Source organism: Stegodyphus dumicola, chromosome 9 (assembly GCF_044657685.1).
Source record: "Stegodyphus dumicola isolate Sdum_Otavi_A_Nest chromosome 9, ASM4465768v1".
Taxonomy (NCBI): domain Eukaryota; kingdom Metazoa; phylum Arthropoda; class Arachnida; order Araneae; family Eresidae; genus Stegodyphus; species Stegodyphus dumicola.
Window position 1 is genome coordinate 131,911,929 of NC_140776.1, and position 22,129 is coordinate 131,934,057.

The window sequence follows — 22,129 nt, forward strand, 5'->3', positions numbered from 1 at the left end:
CCACACACTTCTCTTTGGTTACGATACCATCTCTAAGGAAATGCCAAAGCAAAAAAGGAAAAGCAATTCCACAACGTAAGAGCGCAACCTCCAACTATAATGATTTTCCGTATGTGTTTTGAATTATGCGCCTGGGCTTGAGGTCAGAGAACAAGCTGTTTCCGATCCATTCCAAACAAATTAATTTTTTCCATGGCTCCAGAGATCATTTTACCGTTTCTTTGAATACTTCGCACTGTATTCGGCATTCTAAGATTTTGCAAAACTCATACGCTCTTCCAAATGTCTTTCTTTAAAAACAGAACGTTCTTTTGGCAGCGAGAATTCGCCTGTCATTCGATAGTGCGCAATGAATTATTCTAATTCTTCCTTCCCTTGCTTTAACACTAGTTTCATCTTTCGCGGATCTTTCTTTTCCTTCGTTTTGATTAACTTAAATTTATTTCCCGGTGATAATGAACGTACATTTTAGGAATTTTAGCCCTCGTACTTTCTTTGCATTCCAGCTATTTTACTACATATATAATTGTTGATTCATATGTACCATTAACTGTGATAACTTCTGTTTGCAAGTATTATGATACCATATATATAAGGAAGATCATTGTCATCCATTAACAAAAGACTCTGGGCCAACAGTATCCCTAAACAGTCTAACTTGGGGTTCCAGTACTTACTTAGTTCACATATCTCTGACCTTTCTAAAATATATGCAGCTCGGTGCGGCCATTTGTCATAATTGCTGCACAAAACATTGAATCGAGGTCGTGAAAAAGGGATATTTCACGGAAAGGGGAAAGTAAAGCTGCGTGTTTCTTACTCTGTTCAGATCAAAACACGTCTATAATAGCTGTTTCAGTCTATATTTGGAGTTCTCAGTAAACAATACTCGGGCCCGGTCATCCTGGCTCCTTTGAGCATTATGATGGCATCAGATTAAACGGGCTCCTCTGAAAGGTGGAATAAATGAGACACAAATACCTGGTTTTCGGGCATACAATCCTACCTCGCTAAGCCTTCATGCAGCAGTAGAACGGCTAATTTGAGTTCTTGTGGCAACCTGAAGGTCTAAATCCAAATCTCTTATAGCCGCTTCGCGGTTTCTTCGAGCCGGACAACGGCAGAAACCTCTCTTTTGATGGTGGTCCTTTACCAGGTTGTCTATCAACTGAACCAGGGCTTAAAAACGGTTCCAAGCTCTTTATATGACACTTTGAGGGATATTCAAATCTAGGGGGACCTCGATTTGTGTTTGACATCACTCGATTCTATCAATTATTCGCCATTTTGTACCGTCACTTAAATGATGCCCTTGAGCCATAACTACTGAATGCTGATCACTTTCAGAAACCACTTTCACGTTAAACAATACTATAGACCAGAATTCCAAAATGCGTTCGTTCATGGCGAACAACATTGTCAGTCACTTAATTTGCATATTTCCAACGCTAACGTATGCGCGGAAGTGTAATTTTGTGTTCAATTAACATAAATAATTACAACATTGGACATTGGCTACAGCATTGACTTGATGAGCATACTGTTTTAATTATTCTTTAATTTTGGTGACCTGTATGAATCTTAGACTCATTTCAGAACCTGCCCTTAAGATTTGTGATTTTAGCTAGAGTACATGAATTGACAGTGTCAGCATTCCTTCGTTTTCCCAAGGTTCGCACGGATCATGCTTCACCTCGAACGTGACGTATAAGATCAATCTTCCCTTTAATCTCTTGTGCATATTGGACGCAATTCGTAACAAGAGAAGCTTCATGCTCTTTCGTGTGAAATTCTTTGAGCTGAAATATTTTGAGCTGTTATTACAGTTAAAGACAACTTTGTATGTTTTCATATGTCTTCTTAAATCTTTTTGATTTATATAAGCTTTCGAATGTTAAGCACAACTTCCAAGATGAGACGCTTCATGACGTTCGAGAAAAACAAATTCACTGAATTTCTTTGGAAATTTGGCAGATGTCCTTTCATGCGATTTCAGGGGATTATTCAAATCATCGGTTTAAGATATTTGTAAACGTATCGCCCAAGTAAATTTTTGGAAGGGAATAACTTAATGAACTCCTAAATTTTCATTGCGAGTGAAACATTTGGAACACATACTAGATTGAATGGGTGTTTGTTTCAGTATGCTTCATATGTTCCCATATGCTTGTTTAAATCACTTTTCAAAGCACAGCACATTCAGCACATTCCACGCTATGAAAATATTTCTCTCCCAAATGGATCTTTAGATGTCAATTTAAGTTCTTTTTTAATGTGAACAATTTACACGTGGAAGAGAAGAGACAAGAAACTCATATGTGTTAGAATAGCAGATATATGCATTAACAAATCTTACATCCATGGACTCACTAGCTAAAAATGGAATTTTAGTACAATATTGCTAATATGAACATATTTGTTAGCTGTAATGGTAGCATTCATCATAGTTATCTTAATTCTTGAATGTTAACATATTTTTATATGAAAATATTTTCGAAAAAAACTTTCCGCTACCTACGTACTGCTCTAATAACATAAACATTAAATATGTGCAATGCATTTAAACATATTGAAGATATATTACATGAAATAAAGCAAAACTTACCTTACTCTTTAGCTATAGCTGCATCGTCAGTAATATCCCTGGAGATTGAAGAAACTGAAGTATTATTCATTTTGAACATAAAAACGCAGCAAATAAACAATGTTCAATCGAAAAACTAGTTTACACGGCAGTGTATCAAAATATTTCTCTTATCAAATGGCTGTTGCTTCCGCCTGCGGGCTTTTCAGCGTTGCGCCTTCTGCCACAAAGTTCAAATAACACATTTTGATTGAAATTTCAAATTCAGATGACACATTTTGTAAATAATTTTTTACCTCTCGTTAAAGTACGTGAGGTTATAGAAAGGTAATGTTTTCAGCACAAAAACTCGATAACGACTAGGCATAATCATGAATTATGATCCCCACAGCATGTTTTGCCTACTTTTTGTAATGATGTTTGTCTGTGTGTCTGTGTTTGATGATTTTCTTTGTGTGTAAGATTAATTTTATATACTTCCAAGGATTCGATCAAATATCGCGGCGACGAATAGAACTACCTGTACTCAGCAAAGTAACCTCTACTATAGACTAGAATTTCTGCGTATCACAAAAGAATTATATATAGAAATACACTAATTTATTGTAATCAATTTAATAAGCTAGGCTTCTTACATAAAGCACTTTTTTCATTTTATGTGCGTTAATTTGAATGTAATGACATTTCAAAATAGGACATTTCTGAATACGATATTCTGTATATAAATATCACTAGTACGCATGCATGTCATCTTCAGTCTCACATTCAATACGGGCAGTATACAAAGTAAAGTATAACCTAAGTTTGAAATATTGTACAATCACTGGTTTCCTAGGTAACACAGTTCAAAATTATGCAAGAGTTGTATTTTCTCTCTTAATTGATGTAATTTTTATTGCGCTTTGAATGAAATGCTTTTCAATCTCAAAAACCTAAACACCCATTACTCTTTCTCTACTGCGTCAGCAACGTCTAAATTATTAGAATTGGATATCAGGACCATTTTCACTTTTTTTTTTTTTTTTACTTTCACTACTCTTTCAGTAACGTAGAATTTTTTTAGTTGGGTACATTTACTTGTAAATTATGTAGGCTATATATCTTTTATTCTCAAGTATAAAATGAATTGTAAATGTCTATCTTTGAAATTTAGTTGTGGATTCAACCGGCAAAGGAATCGACGGTTTTCTTAGTGGTACTCTTTCAGCATTTGGGAATTACGACGGTTGTCTTAATGCAGTTGCCACGAAATCAAAACTTGGAGGTCAAGGGGATGTTATGTTTCGAGGGAAGTATTGCGTTGTCGAGTTTAGACCTGTGCTACCCATTAAGGAAAAGAAAGTATATTCGTTTGCAGACAAAATAGAAGGACTAATGGCTGCTACAAAAACTGGATCAGTAAGTAATTATATGTATATAATAATTTTGTTAATATTCAAATCTCAAATATAATGCCTGTATCTGAAGAAGGTATTGTTAGCGTTATTTTTCTTCTTTTCACATTCGTACGGGGTTCGTGCTGATTTAGAGTGAATAACGAGAACACCACACGATGAAATATCGAAACACAATTTATTAGCCAGTATTCTCAGGACCAGCTCCAAAACATTTTTACAGACAGCTTCACTGCAAAGCACCAGAGTACAGCTTCCGACACCCCTCGGCCGTTCTCGGAATTCCACGTACTCTCGAGACTCTCCACGCTACAACTCGCGATGCACTCGACGATAAACTAAAGTACAGCTCCTGACTCCTCGGTTCAGTCGTTCCCGGAGCTCAACACACTGTCTCGACGATGCACTAACTGCGATACACTAAGAGATTCTTTCGCTGCACTCAAGGACCAACTCGGCACTCACTGACTGGCTATCAATTCAGTGGACCCTCACTAACTCCGCACTGAATATAGCTTTCGGCTCGTCTTCGAGAACATTCTAGGCTAAACCCATAAAAATTCGTTCCAGAAGGTTCTCCATCCGTCTATGGCATATCGCCAATTGTGTCGCCAAATATCACCAAATGAGCGATTTCTCGCCTTCGCTTGACATTTCTGCCTTGCCTTGACATTTTATGCAACCCTAAACTTGCTTTGCAGAGAAGCTATCTGACCGCCCCTGGAAATTTCTTTCAAATTATTCTAAAGGAAGTTTTAAAATTATAATTCATTTAATCTTACATAATTCTAGATAGAGTCGTAAAAGATACAGACGGTAAATATAGAAGCCAAAACAATGTGGCAGGCAATTGTTTTTTCAATGAACACTTTTATTAATTCACTTTTTCTTCTTGACTTATTTGATACCAAAAACGATTCCAAACTTCATAAAATGATAAGCCAAATTAGGAAATACATATAGATGAACTATAGAATGCTGCATACTTGAATGAAGAAATGCAGTTTGTAAATTAAGGGCTAACTATATATAAATATATTCGTAAAATGAAACATTAATTTATTTCTTTAATCAGAGGAGAACAAACCATTCCATGACTGATAATTAAAGACGAAGCAGCAAGGAATTTTTCCTTTTACGGCGTGCCTTCATGTTGTAATTGTAGCCATTCCCGAATAGCAATCAGAAGGTTCATAGTTCGAATCCTGAGAGGGGCGTGTCTGATTCCTCATATTTTTCCATAATTCTAAAGATTCTACAGGTGGAGCTATTCTACATTCGTTGCCTCTTGGATTTGGAAACTGATTTTCTCATCCCCAGTTGCTTTTTAAATGGCTGAGAATACAATAAATTTTCTTCGCTCTTATCTTGTGTCTTTATGGTGTAATAGGATGCACGCCCAGCTATCATCCGGAAGGTTCGTTGTTCGTATACCAGCTAAGGCATCGCTGACTTTTCCCGTCTCCTGTTCCGAACTAAATATTTAATAACAACAAAAACAACGTCAATACGTCAACAAAAGGAAAGTTCTGTCACTAAGCAAAGGAGAACACAATTTCAAATCGAGAATTTGATATCACTTGACTGTGAAAAATAAATGCATTTGCTAATGCATTCTTTTAAGAAATTTGTTCGAAAGATTCTGAGCCACGTTTCCCTATTCCTGATTTAAACTAGTAATACTTCTTTTTATGTTAAGTTTTGAACTGCGTTATGCAGTAAGACTTTTAAAGCCATTCAAACACTTTTTATGGGATTTAGATTGACAGAATATACAATTTAGACCATTTCATTCATCATTTCTTCATTCATTAAGCAGAAATACGTTAGCAAAAGATGAATCATTGCAACAGAGATTATTATCGATAAAGATGCAAATCATGATCAATCGTTTCAATATCTGAATACCTGATTCATGGTTTTCAACTCACTGTGCGGTATCTTATGTTAACTAATTATTTTAATACTATAATACTTAATAAAATATTTTAATACTGTAGTGTATAATATTTGACACTATTATAATTTATTATAACTTCTCCTTTCCGTGTTTCTCACCAGAATCCAAATTAGGTTTGTGTGCAATTAAGTTGAGAATCATTTCATATTTAAATTAAAGCTTCTAGCAACCGCGCCTTGCTGTTAGTTATTTCTGCCAACTCACTGCTTAAAGTATCTCCCGGCTATAGCACCTCAGCAGTCGATGTTTTAAAATACGCACCGATAAAATTCAAGGTTAGTTTCGTTAATTTTATGTATAGTTTTCAACTAAGTTACCGTTACTTATATTTGGAATGCATCTTTTGTTATTTAAATCTTATAAGGCATGGAAGTTTCGTCTATAGCACAAATTGTGCCTGTCTGTTAAATCAAAAGGTTATTTTAATCTTCTTCAGAACTATTTGAGTTGTTTAAAATATAGTGATGTAATTATAGTTAAGACACAACATTTTATTAGTCTAGTAAGGTCTGCAGGACTTTAGCTTTTAGTTACAAAAAGAGTCGCATCTCCTGAACAACTAACTCACCGTCTCAACACCTGAAGCACCAGACCTATTGTTTCAAGGCCCGAAGCATCGGAAGTAATACCTCAAGGAACATCCATAAAACTTTATATTAACATACACGGTTATTCCATCATCTCTGAAATAGTCCACCTTAAAGGTATTTTCGACCGAACGCAACGCGATATCTGTGCTATATGCATTCAAACCTAAAATCAAACGATCAATTAAATCTTCACCGATGTGTAAGTTCAGTTTGAATACTGATGTCGTTAATAACTAATCCTCGTCTGTTAAAAAGTAGCTTGATTAATTAGACCTTGTGGTCTCTCAGGTATATATAGTTACTTTAAATTAAATGTTTTGCTGATGCTGATATTTGAAAGAAATTGGCAAATGCATAAGAACACATAAATTAAATGCTAAAGAAAATCTAAGTTAGCTCTAAACAAAATCCATCAAATTTATGCTCTGATGACTAATATGCAGATTTAAATGTGTAAGTCACTAAATTTCATGTATGTGTATGCGTATAGGCGAGAATACTTAATTTAAATTTAATCATCAATTTTATATCAGTGTTTTAGAAAACAAACTGCATGTATCTTCGAGGAAGCATGGCATGGAATCACCTTTGTTCAAATATAAGTATAAAAATAATACGTTGTTATTTTAATAAGAAGCTCGCACCAAAGCTTACATAAGATTCCATTTACAGCCAGTGTTAATACATAGCTGAAGTTTACCAATTAGGAATGAATTTGGTATCACTATATATGCATCTTATGATCACATTAAAACATTATTTTGACTCTTTAAGGACTTGATAAAGATGATAGCAGCCAGAGCTCATTTATTTTACACTGGATCAATAAACATTGGAATGTGCATTCCTTCAGGCTGCAGTAAAGATGATTTGGAACAGTTCATTAAATATTGTAAGCGAATATTTTCCATATTTTTAGCTTATGTATTTTTATCTTTTATTTTAACTGTATTTAAAGGTATAATTTTTCTCGTTTCAGTTGCTGATACTCTGTATTTTGATTCGAAAGTTGCAACTTGTGAAGAGCGAGGACGGAAATACAGTACCTTTTTCATAGTTTCTACGTAAGTTCAGAATGATACATTTTTTTTTTCGTTTTTATATATGTAATTAAATATGGTAACATGACAAAAACTAGAAAATGACATTTTGTTGTATTTTCCTTATGGTCTTTATGGGTGTTTCCTTATAGTTACACCAATCAGAATCCTAAAGTATTTTCACCGCTGCCTGAAATTTTTAAGAAATGTACCAATTTGCTCTTTTGAATAGAAAGAACTTCAATGGAGAATGTCAGCTTCCTTTCGATAAGACTGCTAGCAATTCTATTTTAGCAAGGATGTGGAGACATATAAAGAAATGTACACAAAAGATAATGCAAAACACTGTATACAGGAATGTATTGAGTTACGTTTAATGCATATACTTCAAATACTGAAGTAAATATTAATTCTATTATGAAGTTCATGATAGTTCTTATATTTAATAACTAGAAGCTACGCGGCCAGCCTTCGTCTGGCTTTTAAATGTACCGTAAAAATGCCTGAAAGGAACACAAGATGTTAAATTTAAAAACTGCGTAGAATTTTACTCTGTAAATCAAATTCATTAAAAAAATTTTTAATATATTACAAATAACAAGATTACAATAAAATAAGCAATATATTTTGATAAAAATATTAATTATCCTAATAAATAAATTAACGAGTTTGCCGTTGCTTCTCTCAACAAGCGTCCAGTATCCAAGAGAAACATTAAGTTTAAAAACTGCACTCTCCTTCATTTTCCAAGTGGGAACAGTGCTAATTTTCAACAGTCAGCAGTCCAGTATACAATTGAATGAAAAAATGCTGCAAAAACTACATTTCTAAAAGAATGAAACTATTCAAAATGATGCGACAAAATCGAAAAGATAAAATTAAAAGAAATCGGATTCCAATTTTGAAAAAATCGTTTTGAGGTGCACTGGCTCTTGTATAGATGCACCTATATACCTAATTTAGTAGTCCTGGGTCTATTAGCTTACGCGCATCTCGAACAAAAGACACACAGACTCTTTTTTATTATATTTAGAGACATAGTTATTATTATACGCTCCTTATATTTATGTTATTTGATTGTAACATACATCATCTGTTTATAGTTAACGGCCTGCAGTCCGGTGAGAAAAAACGTATGTTTAAATCCAAGACCCGACGTGATCGTTACATGTAAATTGAGTCACTGGAAAAGGGGAATTTGTTTCAAGAGTGGTAAAACGCTTTTTTTTAAGTGGTGAATACAGGAAGAGTCTGTATAGAGAGCGTTACTTGATTTTATTACAAACGGTCGCAGAAAACTATTTGAATTTTATACTGTAGAGCCATTAGGATTTTTGATGCAGGAGTACATGAAATATGAGCGATACTCTCGCCGGGACTCGAACCTGGACCTCTCGAAGTATGCTCGCAGTGTGCTACCATTACTCCACAAAAGCAGGCTGGAAGGAGGGAGAAAATGCCTTCCCCTTTTAAAGGGTGACTGGGGATTACGGGACACCTAATAGCGGTTGGGAGATGTGAAAAATGGGCAACGCCTTCGCCGGGACTCAAACCTGAACCTCTCGAATACGCGCCGAGTGCGCTACCGTTGTAGTACATTGGACACTTTTCGATGCATAAAGTTCAAAATGGAATAATTATATCGAAATGATTAATCTATCAGCTAAATTGTTAAGTTCTGAATGAAATATTCAAATAAGGCAGTCCTATCTGTTTTTCCCAACTATATAGGAAGATCAAACATTTCGACATTTGTTTCATGGTCTGAAAGTGTACTGCGTAGAGAAATTGCTCATTAGTCCCTAGATGTCTCATTCGACTCCAAGCCCGTAATCCTCAGGCATCATTTTTTGAGTCTATCTTCCTATGATATCTCATTTAATAATATTCTACTTGCAAATTATTCGATGTAAATCTTCTTTCACAACATATCAATGCGTTATCAACTACTTGCTTCCTTAACGGATAATATCGGTTACTGGGAGTTGAAAGGTTATGTTTCTAATTTTCCTCATATCAATTTATGCCGTTTTTATTTTTCAATTCAATTTATGCTGAAAACGGTATTCGAAGGTTTCTCATGGTGTAATACCACTCAAACTTGATTCAACATTTCTACCGGTGTAGGCGTCTGTTAATTATACGTTCCGTATAGTAACATAAATAATTTCAGAGCTAAATATACCTTTGTTTAGTCATCACTTGTGAGAACTACCACACTCCAAAAATTGGCATCTTATGACTCTGCCTATGTTAGCTTTTCCAGGAGCGGCCGTGATGTTACGATTTCAAAATTTGTGCTCATTTTCCTCATCGGAATAACGAAAATGAATATCAACAGGTTTGCAACTTACACTTGTTACACGAATACACATTCGTGTATATTTTTCCCCGTCGTTGAAGCTAAAGCGTTTCTTTGGAATACGGTATTTCCCAAAATCGTAATGTATTATATTTTGACAATCAGATTTGGGTTAAATACTTGAAAAACAAATTGTTTCTATAGAGCTTGCAGTATTTATTTTATTTTGATTTTAACATTATGAGCTGCACGGCATTTCGGATCTGCTCATATAGAGCTATATTTAAACAGCTTCTATTATCGAAATATATACGTTTATTTATTTTGGTCTCTGTTTTATAAACTTCCATTAAGGTAATATTTACATCATTAAACGAAGTAAGAAATTAAATAATTTAATAATTTATGGCACGCCTTAGAGTTTGCTTATATCGCTTTTCTGTGCAAAATTGAAATCGACAATTCTTTGCTTCAAAGAAAATCATCAATTGCGTCCTGTTCCATTAAAGTTATTATCAATTACCCATAATATTTACATTTTATTTCATCTATTTTCCTACTAATTCTTTAAAACCAGAATTACGGGAACGGTCATTTTGGTCGCAGACAAGTTTAATTGTTTGTATTTTTTAATTTAATATAATAATTAAATATTTAAATACTTTGATATATTTTGGCTTTTCATAAATATATATGAAGACTACAAAATAAATTATTTAACCGCTTTCAAATGATTAATATTTTTTTATATTATTGTAGCTATATATACCTAGAATTATGGCTAGTACTCATTTTGAGTGTTCTTACCTGTATAGTAAAAGTCTAACTCGGCTTGGTGTAGCAACGTCTTGACGCCATTTGTTTGGGTTTTGTTTTTGCTTTCATGCCAGATGCTATTCACTAACTAGTTGGAATAGAAGTGAGTTCCTCTTCTTAAACTGCTACTGCCTCAAATGGTTTCATGTATCATATCTAAATGTATTATTAACTTCTTAGCTTCCTTCAGTCTTACACCTCTATTTCACTTGCAACTGTTCTAGGCTTGACCCCTTTTTATCTGTAAAATTTCTCTATTAATCATATCATGTAACACCGTTGGAGGAAAATATCTAAGAGAAGAAAATTTTATAAAAGTTTACAAGAATTATCCGATGACAATTCTGGTTCAGAAATTAGTTCTCCTGGAGAAGGTAACACATGAATTTATTTTATTTCACCTGACGGAGATCAGATTATTACAAATACAATAATTGAAACCCCCAATTCATCAAATTACTTCTATTTGTTCTATGTTGTATCGATTCCAAAAATAAAATTCTTGAATAAGATAATTAAGGGCGTTAGGGATTTAACATTGAATGAACATTTAGTCGAGGATGAGTAATCGCGGTTCAAAAAGCCGATAAAGATATGGAACAAGCCACAGTCCAATATAAGAAAATTAAGACAAATTAGATGTATTTGGAAATGATGCAGTCAAAAGATGAATAGACATCAAATGATGGTAAGTATGGAAAAGGGAAATTATTTCAGCAAATTCACATAAAAGATTCCTTTTCAAAATGGTTTGCGAAACAAACGCAGATGAACCAACTAGGTTTGGTAAGTGAAAATTAATTTATAGGGACGTAAGTAGAGCATGGAGATCTTTTGTCAATGAAAACGTATTGCATCAAATACAACAATGCACTTAAGCCCAGGCACATCAATAGTCGGGAAAACTAAACTGAAGCTTGCCACTTGATGATTTAGATGCTTTTATTCCTCTTTTACATGAATGTGGTACTGTAAGCGCCAACGGGCTTTCCATTTTGAGTATATGATTCAAATCCTAGAGCATAGAATTCTTTAATAAAACAATGCCTACAGACACGTTCTTGTAAAAAATGAAATATTTGCGTTTAGATTTGAAGTAAACTAGACGGCAAGATGATCCATTTAATTGAGAATTGTCTATTATGTTATAAAGCACAGGCAAATATAAAATTGATGAACATTTGTTTTTACAAAAGAAAAGATGCTGTTTTATTCAGTTCATGACAAAAATCCCTGTCAATTCAGCAAAAACTTTGTATTTTAGCTGATACAAAAATGAATACTTTGTAAATGGATATCCTTAGTTCGGAAAAGATGTTAAAAAACAGATATTGTTACCATGAAAGTGAACAAAAGATAAAGCAGATTTTAAAAAAATGAAGAATTTTAATCCTGCAACCAAAGTAAATTTAATAAATTAAATTACAAATATTTTATTAAAAACTCTTTAAAATCCAGATTTATTCCACTAACTAAGCTGGAGTCAAAATGATGGCACACAGCACTTACAGGGAAACTGAAAATTCCGTAATGTTAGTGTTAAATCACAATGTAATATAGCGGGTAAAAAAACTCATGACCGGGTAAAGGTGGTTATCAGAGGTAAAAGTTGTATTCAGAGGGAATTTCATTTTATACTTGTAATGAAAACAAAAGAATTTATCTTCAGGTTTCTAAAGCGAATATAATTGGAAGTATGGAATTAGTAATTTTAATATTAAATAGCTTTATAAATTTGAATTGTGCACAGAAAGCTTAATTTGTTTACTATGCTTAAGAAAGTAAGATAAATATAAGTGGAATATTCGCCAAGTATAAATAAGGTAATAAACCAGGGATGTAGAAGTTTATTGATTACTATCGATAATAGATTACAAAAATGAGGGATCTATAATCCCAATGGAACATTTCTGAGGTTCTCTTCTTAACACTCAAAGTGTTTTTATTTTTTTTAAAAATTGATTAAAAATCTGATCATCATTACGACTTGCAAGATCCTGTAAATCTGTTACTGATAACGATGAAATATTAAAATGATATAAGTTATTTCTGCTTCTAAATTGATCTTATAATTTAACGTTTCTTTAATACGAAGTTTAATGTTTTTAATATATATTTCAGATTCTTTTATGCCCTAGCGACTTTCTTGGTAGCTTTTGCAACAACGATGCACTTGTGTATACAACACAAAAATATTATAAGAAGTAAGTGAAAGAAGTTTAATGAAATTAATAATTCTTTGTATTTACTGTAAACAGATACTGTATTTTATTCATAACACTGATAAACCAGTATATAAACCTTACTACTTCATTTGAGCTCCGTTGTGTATACCCGACTGTAAAACATATAATTACTTTGGTAACCCCCACAAATGGTTGAGTGAATAAAGTTGTTTGACGCTAATAGGTCATCCAAGTTTCACTTCTCGCAAAATAAGCTAAATGATAGTTTATTTTATGGCTTGCCTCATGCATTACATTATATATGAGAATATGTTTCAAAGAGTGTGTTCTTCTTAGAAAGTTCTCATTAGAATACAATCAACATTAAAAGGAAAAATAATAGAATAACTGGTTAACCATGAAACCGTACAACGTAAACTGTTCTAATCCCCTAACTATCCCAATAGTTTAATTTTTAAACTTTATAATATTTTACATAAAGGGGGAAATTGTTTGATTTTAAAGAGCATAATCACGTTTTCAAATTCTGTATCGTTCTTCTTAAATAAATTATGATTGACAATATTATAAACACATGTTACGTGCGAAGGCAAGCTCTCACATTTTCATTCCAAACTCCTTTTCGACTGTGGCAACGGGCATTGGATAAAAGTCTATAAGCAGACCGTGGCCGAGAATATGGAATCTATCCGATTGCTAAAGAGGAAACCAGCCTCCAGCCATTTCAGTTCCTGTAACTACGTCAACGATGATGGTCGCCATTTCCGGAGCTTCTGCTACATGCTAAAAATGCCATCTTTACTTATTACATCAACGATTTGAAAAAGATGTCTCTTCGCATAAATATCAGTTTGTTTGTTCACTTTGAATAGTTATCAGTCTGTTCCCTACGAATCACATCATACCCGCAGAATTAAATTCTGGCCTGGAAACTTCCTCGCGAACTTTATGACTTGAGAACTTTGACTTAACCTTTTGAAGACGGGATGGCCATTATAGTGGCCATAGAGTACTCTCTTTGAAAAGACGGGGTTGTCCACTTTAGTGGCCATGTCTTTTTCCCCCATTTTCGAGGCTGAAAAATGATGTGAAATGTCAAGTTTGATGTCCCTGGGATTTTAACCACTTATCTCTTTCAAAGGTCTTCCTTTTGCGACATAGATGCACCCCTCTGAGAATACATTAAACTACACACAAGAATCTTTGTTGCAAATAGGAGGTGATTTCTAAAAGGGGGGAAAGCATTCGGCTCAAGATTCCCCGTCCTTTGGTAGCTTTTACTGCTACCAAAGCCCCGGCCTCAAAAGGTTAATAAACTTTTGATTAGACACTATTGCCAAGCCACCAAATATTAATCTTTAATTGCTTTTCTGTCAACTAATGTGTATACCAAATATAAAAAAACAAACAAAAAATTCTAAAATATAAAAGCAGCAAACGAAAAAATTCTAAAAATCTTAAAAATACAAAACACCTTCATGGTTCTTAATATCTTTCCTCTACCTAAATTTTCTCGCGTGGCTCCCTCTAGTTTTTTCCATTTCTAAATTTTATGCATTTTCAAATTTTTTGCATTACGATTTCTGATGTGGAGGCAAGTGTTTGCTAATCGCAGACCCCATAAAATATAATTCTTGGCTTGGTCATCTCTCTCTTCTTCTCCAGTGTTAGCTCGCACCCTTAAATGAAGACTGTAAGACGTGCAACTTTTTTCTACGCCGATTCGGCACCACATTTTTCATTAACAAATACTCGTGCTTGTTCATATTATTTTCATACCTGTGAGTGTGTTAAATATTCATTCGTCAAGTTACTTTTTTTTTGTCTCATACACTATTAGGATGAAGAGGAATTTCTAAATTCAGAATTGAAATCCAGTGATAAATTTTTACGCCACTGTTACGAGATCGATCAAGCAGAGCATTTTGTTAAAAATATCTGCGGAAATTTTCTTTTTCTGCTACCAAAACCAATAATATTCTACAAGCATGACGTCGAAATTTAAATAGTGGCTTTTGTTTCAAGATTTCACTTCCTTCGATGTTCTGTTCCATGACGACGAACTTGCGAATATCAGTATGCGACTGGTGCTATCTAGGTCTCTTCCGACCAAATATGTCTTAATTTTTACTACACCTTTAATGTTCTGAATAAATACGTGTTCCGCAGGCGCAGAAGTTAAACATTCTTTTATGGCACTATACATGGGTAAGTCAACATTTATCTTTTATCCAATTTTAGGTTATTAAGGTACCAAAATCAAACCTAAGTATTCGTTTCTATTTGGGTTATTGTTGGCCTCAACGCAAACATGTTAAAATCAAATTTTTGATAGCCTCTTCTTTAAAGTTCTCTGATCAGAGAATCCAATGAGACTTTATGAATGTAAAGAACTTTACTTTTTACCCCAGTAATCATTAATTATTCTACTTTATCCTTTACCATTAAGAACTAATGACATAAAAATTTTTTGATTCTGTTATGAGTTTGATTTGATTATTTCTCGAGTACACATTTTGATTCCATTATTCTAGACTACAATTTTGAAACTAATAAGCTGATATCATCTCTTAAAGAGTGTATATATTTTCTGATAGACCTTGCATTTGTTGTATGGATGAAATATGTTCTTCTTTTCTGTTCTGTAGCTAAATTAATTGCTCCCATTTATTTATTTATTTACATGCAGGTAAAACTTTGAAACTGTTGATGGCATTTTCCTTCGTAACGAGCTTCCAGAAACTCTTCAGTACTAAAGTGGCAAATAAGTCCTTCGCATTCTTGAATGGAATGAGATTTCTCGCCATGGCTTGGATTGTCTTTTCTCATACGTACTTGGCATCTCTCGCTGCTTTTCCACTTCAAAGTAATATAGTAATGAATTCCAATTTCATTTGGAAACCAGATTAAATATTATGCTATGAAAAAAAATATGACAGATTGCACTTTTAGAGTTTTATTATTCATAATCTTTGTTGTCTTGCCTATTCTCAGTTTTATGCATATTTATTTATAAATCAGCTTTTGGTTTTTTAGGTTGAACAGCGAAGGGTTATGCAAATAATCTTTGATTCCAGATTTAAAATGAGAATTAAAAGCAAATTTCTTTCCTTAAAATTAGAAATAAGAATAAAAAAAATAACATCCATATCCGGAAACGTTGTACGGGTCATATCTGCTACAACAACTGGTATTAAATTCTATTTCGGAATAGACATCCAGGCGATTTATCGAACAGTTCTAGATCGTCCAGTAAAGTAGCACTAACTGGGAAGAAGGTTTAAACAAACCTTTTTTAGATTTTCAACTTAACAACTTACACAGCTGGTGTAAAAAAATAGAAAAAGGGGGAAGGTATTCTCTAATTCAGGAAATAACAGAACACAAACGTTAGAAAGAAACTGAAGTACATTAGAATGTGAAATTCCGCCTGTACGTTTCTCTCAGGCCCGCGACGCACGCCGGCGGAGACAGCAAAGGCTAAAGCTGATTCAAATAAAACTAGAAAATGTATAAAAATGATATTAAGACGGTCAGCGGTTACTGAAAAAAGACTTTCTACTAAAATTTAGAAATCTGTTTATATATATATATATAAGGAATTTGCATACTGGTGGGAGCCGAAGAAAGCAGAAGTGATAGTGCAGCAAACTAATGGGTTAAGAGATTAATGAACATAAAACCTACAAAATGAAATCTGAATTTTAACATCAATCAGGTCTATTACTCTAACACTTAACTTGCATACTTACCGTAAATCTAGAATATACTAAACTTTGTATAGTCCGCAACAGCATTCCGAAAGTTAAACTTCAAATTTTAATTTATAGCATACGATAGATATTTGAAATTTTTATTATATTCTGCTTAAAATTTTGCTTTACTCGCACTTCACTTCTTACCTAGTTTAAACGAAATTTAACATTCTTTTTTAATTTTCTATTTAAGAAAAATAACTCTACGAAATCGAAAAATATAAGTGTCTCTTTCGGTTATTTTATTAATAAAGAGTTTAAGTGATCTTGACTGATGCTACAAATTTCATATATAGTAAGTAAATGCAATTGATGTGATTAAATGGCTAACTGTGACACTGTAATTTGTGTTTTAGGGAATTTAATTTATGTTTATGGAAGCTTTTCCAACTATTTTTCACATCTAATGCAGCAAGTTATCACCAGTGGAGTTCTGTCTGTATCAACGTTTCTTTTCATAGGGTAAGAAATTCATAATCCATGATGAATCATTTATAATAAATTTCGAATTAGTGTTTTTGTTAATCCAACAGATTTGCGAATGCAGAATTCAGCAACTCTTGATAAAGTAATTTGCCCTTTACTTTTCAAACTTAACAGGTTATAGAGACATCAGATAATTTTTGCCAAGAAAGATAATAGTTCAGCTGTACTTTCCGAGATTTTTTTATATATAATGGCAAGCGCTTTATTTGATAGCTATGCGTCACAACAAGGCCGGAAGTGGAGGCCATTTCATCATGCAAGCACCTAATAGGTGGCCAATGTTGCTTCCCTGATGGGACGGAGAGCTACAACCCTGCATTCTCCGAGTTTCGAATCCGGGCCCATCGCTACCGCAGTCAGGGTCACTAATCACTGTACTGGCTGAGATGCGCTCTTCACGAGATTTGAACTAGTATTTTCAAAATGCTAATTGATTATGCCACTAGTTACAATACAACAGCAAGTATGGAGGAATGCGATAATTGCCTATATTCTTTCCCATTTAGAAGATGACTGGGAATAAAGATGAGACCCAGTAACTAAATCTACTTGTCGACGGACTGTAGTCCACCACTTTAGTCTAGATGCCTCAGGAGGGACATTAGACATTTTGTACGTGGAAACATTCAAAATAAATTATGTTATGTGATTCGAAGCACAGATCTCTAAACTTCCAGTTAAATATGCTGTTCGTTATACCATAACAGCCTGGACTAAAGAGCGCTATAATTGCATACATTCTCCCCGGGACGACTGGAAAGAAGTCAATACCCAGCAAACGAAATCCAGGAGTCGAATAATTGTCGTTCATCACATTTTAGTTTGGTTGTTCATCACATTAGATAGCAAAGCGTACAATTGCCAGATATCTATTTATTAAATGTTAGATGCGCGCGCTCCTGTATTTTTATTTTTTCGGCGTAGGTTTCGCTTAAAACTTGTCGCGCGTGCAATATTGCAGGGGAAAATGAAACAATTGTAATTACAAATTCTACTAAAAATAACTAAATAGATACAAAATCCGTACCAATATGTTAACCCAGATTTTCAAATATGAAATATCTTCTCTTTACCCACATTGCCATCACTCAGTAGAACTGCATCAAGTCAAAGCAAGTAGCTCATCACCCATTATCCCTACTAAATCTCCCGATAGCCATGGATTTTTGCGCTTTCCGAATGTTAAAAAGCTGATGCCCAGACGTCGATCTACAACACTCCTTGGAATATGAGATAAAATACCTTTCCCGATACTGCAAAGTCTTGGAAATTATGGTTTATAAAGATATTAAAAATAATTGTTATAAAACAAAACATTTAAAACACAAAAGTTTAGGTAAAATATTTCTGTAAATACAATGAAAATCGTCTAAAAAACATGTGAACAAACTCTATATTGGTGAAAAATCTATTACTTTAGGATTCATGACCCAGAAACTTTAATTTATTATTTCTAAATCAAGTAAAACGTCTTTTTTCATTCATGTTTTCTAAAATTGTGCTTATTAAAATTTTCAGAGGATTGCTCAACTGCTATTCGAGAGTAAAAGAACTTGAAATTAAGAAACGACAATCGAATGTTTTCGTGTACATATTTTATCGTATGTGGAGGTAAGAGTACAAATCTAATATTGATAAAATTACGAATAATAAGTTATTATACATAAATTCATAATGACTATTGGATATCAAAGTGTTCACAACTCTATGTTCTTGAATTTTGGTCAGTTTGCATGTGTCACATGTATACCAGCAGTACCGAACTCTTGATGTTCAGCAAAAATTTTCTGAGTTTGTTTGAAAACATTAGGATTACTTAAAGTGTTTAAATTATTTTAAACATTCGTGACTCTCAAAACCTCAGAGAATTTCTAATCCAATTCATCAATTGACTCTGGGCCTGCAAAAAGGGAAGGAAAAAAAAAAGCCTTCTCAATTGTGAATTGGATTTTCTTGAAGCTTTCCACATATACAGAGATCTAATTTGCTTAGTAAACTGATTAGTTAAGTCCAGTACTGTCCTTTCTAACGCTTTTAAAATTCTATTACCTTAATTTTTCAATTTCGTTACTATTTTTACTGATAGGTGGCGTTACGGCTCCGGAATTTTTTTCCCAACAGAGATGAGGCAGTCTACTTTATTTCCACGGCCAACAGAATACCTGAAACGTGCTTTTGCATTTCGCCATTTCGCTCTTTAACGCTTCCGTTACAAACTATTACCATCACCTTAGGGCAGAAATTTTGCCATGCTAACCGGTTAAAGTCCGAAAGTCTATAAGCCGGTCTTTACCAACATGTTCCAGGGTCCACATGCCAAAATTGGGCTTTTATTTTTTTCTTCTTTTGAAGCCCTAGGGAATTATGAAACAGACACTAGTAAAAGGCCTTTTCAGGCCGTACAGATTTTACTAAAGCGAAGATCTAAGATCTTGCTTTGCAGTCTTGCAGATTTCTTTGCTCCTGACGATGAGGTGTCTGTACCTGTGTGCCCTTGAAATCGACTGAGATCTTGACTAAATATAAGCGAACTCAAGGTTGTTGCGTTACTAATTTTATGCAAAGATGAATTATTTTAATTTTAAATTTCTACGTAAGCAATTTATTTTACTTTTAAAACTCTATATACTCGTATGTTATTTAAAAATATATATATTATTCAACCAAATCTAAATTTAAAAAATTTTGTTAAGCGTATAAGATTAATATTGAGGACTTTTATTGTAATAGAGAAATTGTTGTTATGTTCTGTTAAATAAAAACAAACTAGATTTTTTTATGATTGTTAATCTCGTAACAAAAATTAATTTAATGAACTAAATTTTAATATATTTTATTAAAAATTTCAAAAATAATAAATATTCTCCACTAACTAAATTGCCACTCACCGTACTTAGAGGGAAACCGAAAATGCTGCGATGCTAGTGTTAATATGTATTATTTATAAGCATATTATTTCAATTTTCAAGGTTATTTGCATTCCGATTCTGTTTAATAATCTCAATATACTCTTTGAATTCTACAGTATGCAATAAGAATTATAAGTACAGTTAACAAAAGACAGCTTAATATTTACAATTTTATTTTAAGTTTTCTATTTATATCAATATTTTATCTGTTTAATAATCTCAGTATACTCTTTGAGTTATAATAAATGTGTGTGTATGTGTGATTATGGAAAAGCCTCGAGGGCTATCTGCCTAAGGGGAGGGATGCCTTCGTGGAGGACTTTCTAAGGGAAACTGGCTCGTATACACGTTACACATGGGGAAAACTACGAAAACGCCCATGCAGCCAGCCCGTTCGCGGGATTCGAACCTCGGACCGAACTACCAGTGTTCAGCGACTTTACCGCTCGGCCGCTGGTGGGCTTGAGTTATGATAACAGTATGCAATAAGAATTATAAGTACAGTTGCCAAAAGACAGCTTAATATTTACAATTTTAAGTTTTCTATTTATATCAATATTTTAAGTAATACTTAAGCCTTAAAATATTGATATAAATAGAATAATAAGTAATACTAATAAAATAGAATAATAAGTAATACTTAAGCATTGTTAGAATTGCATTGACATTTCAGACTTAAAATTATGTGTTTTTGTAGAATATATCCAGCATATATCTACGCTATATTTTTTGTCATGGTGCTGCAAACTTTAAATAATGGTCCTATGTTCTCATCAATATCTTATGACTACGCAAGAGGCTGTGACGAGAAATGGTGGAGAAATATCCTTTTCATAAATAATTTGTTTCCAGTAGGCGAATCGGTAAGTATAAAACAAATATGTTTTCATTACACAATCATTATTGACCAAAAGACGAGATTTTCCTTTCCTCTGCAGCGAAAATTACTCAAAAAAATCTCCGAAATCTTGTGCAGTCAGCTTGTTCACCAGGTCGAACAACCAGTGTTCAGTGACTTCGCCGCTCAGCCGCTGTTGACCAGTTTAGTAGGGAAATATTATTGGAAACTATATTGTTTTTAATAATAGTCGAATACTGATATTTCGACCCGGTGAGCGAGCTGACTGAATGAGATAGGTGTTCCAGATTTTCTTAGTGCATAATGTGAATGCGAGTAAGTTCCTGAGAAAGCTTTTCACAAAGACATACCTTCCATTAAATAGAAATGCCTAGACTGCTTTACCGTAATCCAATTAATCTAAATTACTTACTGAAATGTTATGTAGCTGACACGATTCGTCATAACTATGAAATCAACATTCAGTACATGAACTATGAAATCAACAACAATACGTGAAAATATTAATGACACTCTAGGAAGATGAAGAAACTGAAACAAAACAAGAATTAATTTTTACTAAAAGAATATCAAATTAACAAAGGTGAAAGAAAATATTTTACAATTTAATAATTAATTAAACATTTTTAATATAAATGACATCATGCTGTTACTCATCTTCCTTTAACTAATATTTTTAGACTATACTTCTCATGAAAAATTACCATTAATAGTTAACCATGGACGTAAGAAAGGAAGGAGGGAACAAGCCGGTACTATGAGTGAAGCACTGCTTCGAAGCTTCGGTCTCCAGATGGGGTGTTTTTTGTTTACATTCAGAAGCTCACTTGACAGCGCTTCGATAGTATTTCCACACATGACAGTTCAATACAAATCGAAAAACGGGACATTTCCGCATAAAAGAAACATTTATTGTGTGATGGATAATAGCAATTTGATAGTTTAGTGACATTTACGCAAAAATCACATCTTGGTTATTTTTCGATAACTAACAACAGCAATTTTCATTATGAATTTCTTTTTTTAAAATTCTAAGCTGCTGAACTACAATAATATAGATTTTAGCAAAAAATCTTATGCTTAAAGAATGAAAAATATCTTACTATGTCTTTTAAATTGTATACGTATTTCGATACCCTTGATAGAATATTCGTTACTTTTATTTTATGTTCAAACGCCAAAATGTTTTAAATAAAATAATTTTTTTTGTCATTCACATATTATTGTAACATGTACCTTTTAAAAATT

General features: G+C 33.3%; 1 protein-coding gene across 1 annotated transcript in view; it reads left to right on the top strand.

Moving 5' to 3' along the window:
- LOC118205325 (nose resistant to fluoxetine protein 6-like) overlaps window positions 1-22,129 on the top strand; it is a 56,768-nt gene that overhangs the window by 2,872 nt on the left and 31,767 nt on the right. The window contains exons 2-9 of the mRNA XM_085824127.1: window positions 3,738-3,982; window positions 7,303-7,420; window positions 7,508-7,592; window positions 12,808-12,890; window positions 15,562-15,738; window positions 16,984-17,089; window positions 18,632-18,724; window positions 20,720-20,885. Of these exons, the coding sequence (XP_085680253.1) occupies window positions 3,738-3,982; window positions 7,303-7,420; window positions 7,508-7,592; window positions 12,808-12,890; window positions 15,562-15,738; window positions 16,984-17,089; window positions 18,632-18,724; window positions 20,720-20,885 (1,073 nt within the window). The remainder of the gene's footprint in view (window positions 1-3,737; window positions 3,983-7,302; window positions 7,421-7,507; window positions 7,593-12,807; window positions 12,891-15,561; window positions 15,739-16,983; window positions 17,090-18,631; window positions 18,725-20,719; window positions 20,886-22,129) is intronic.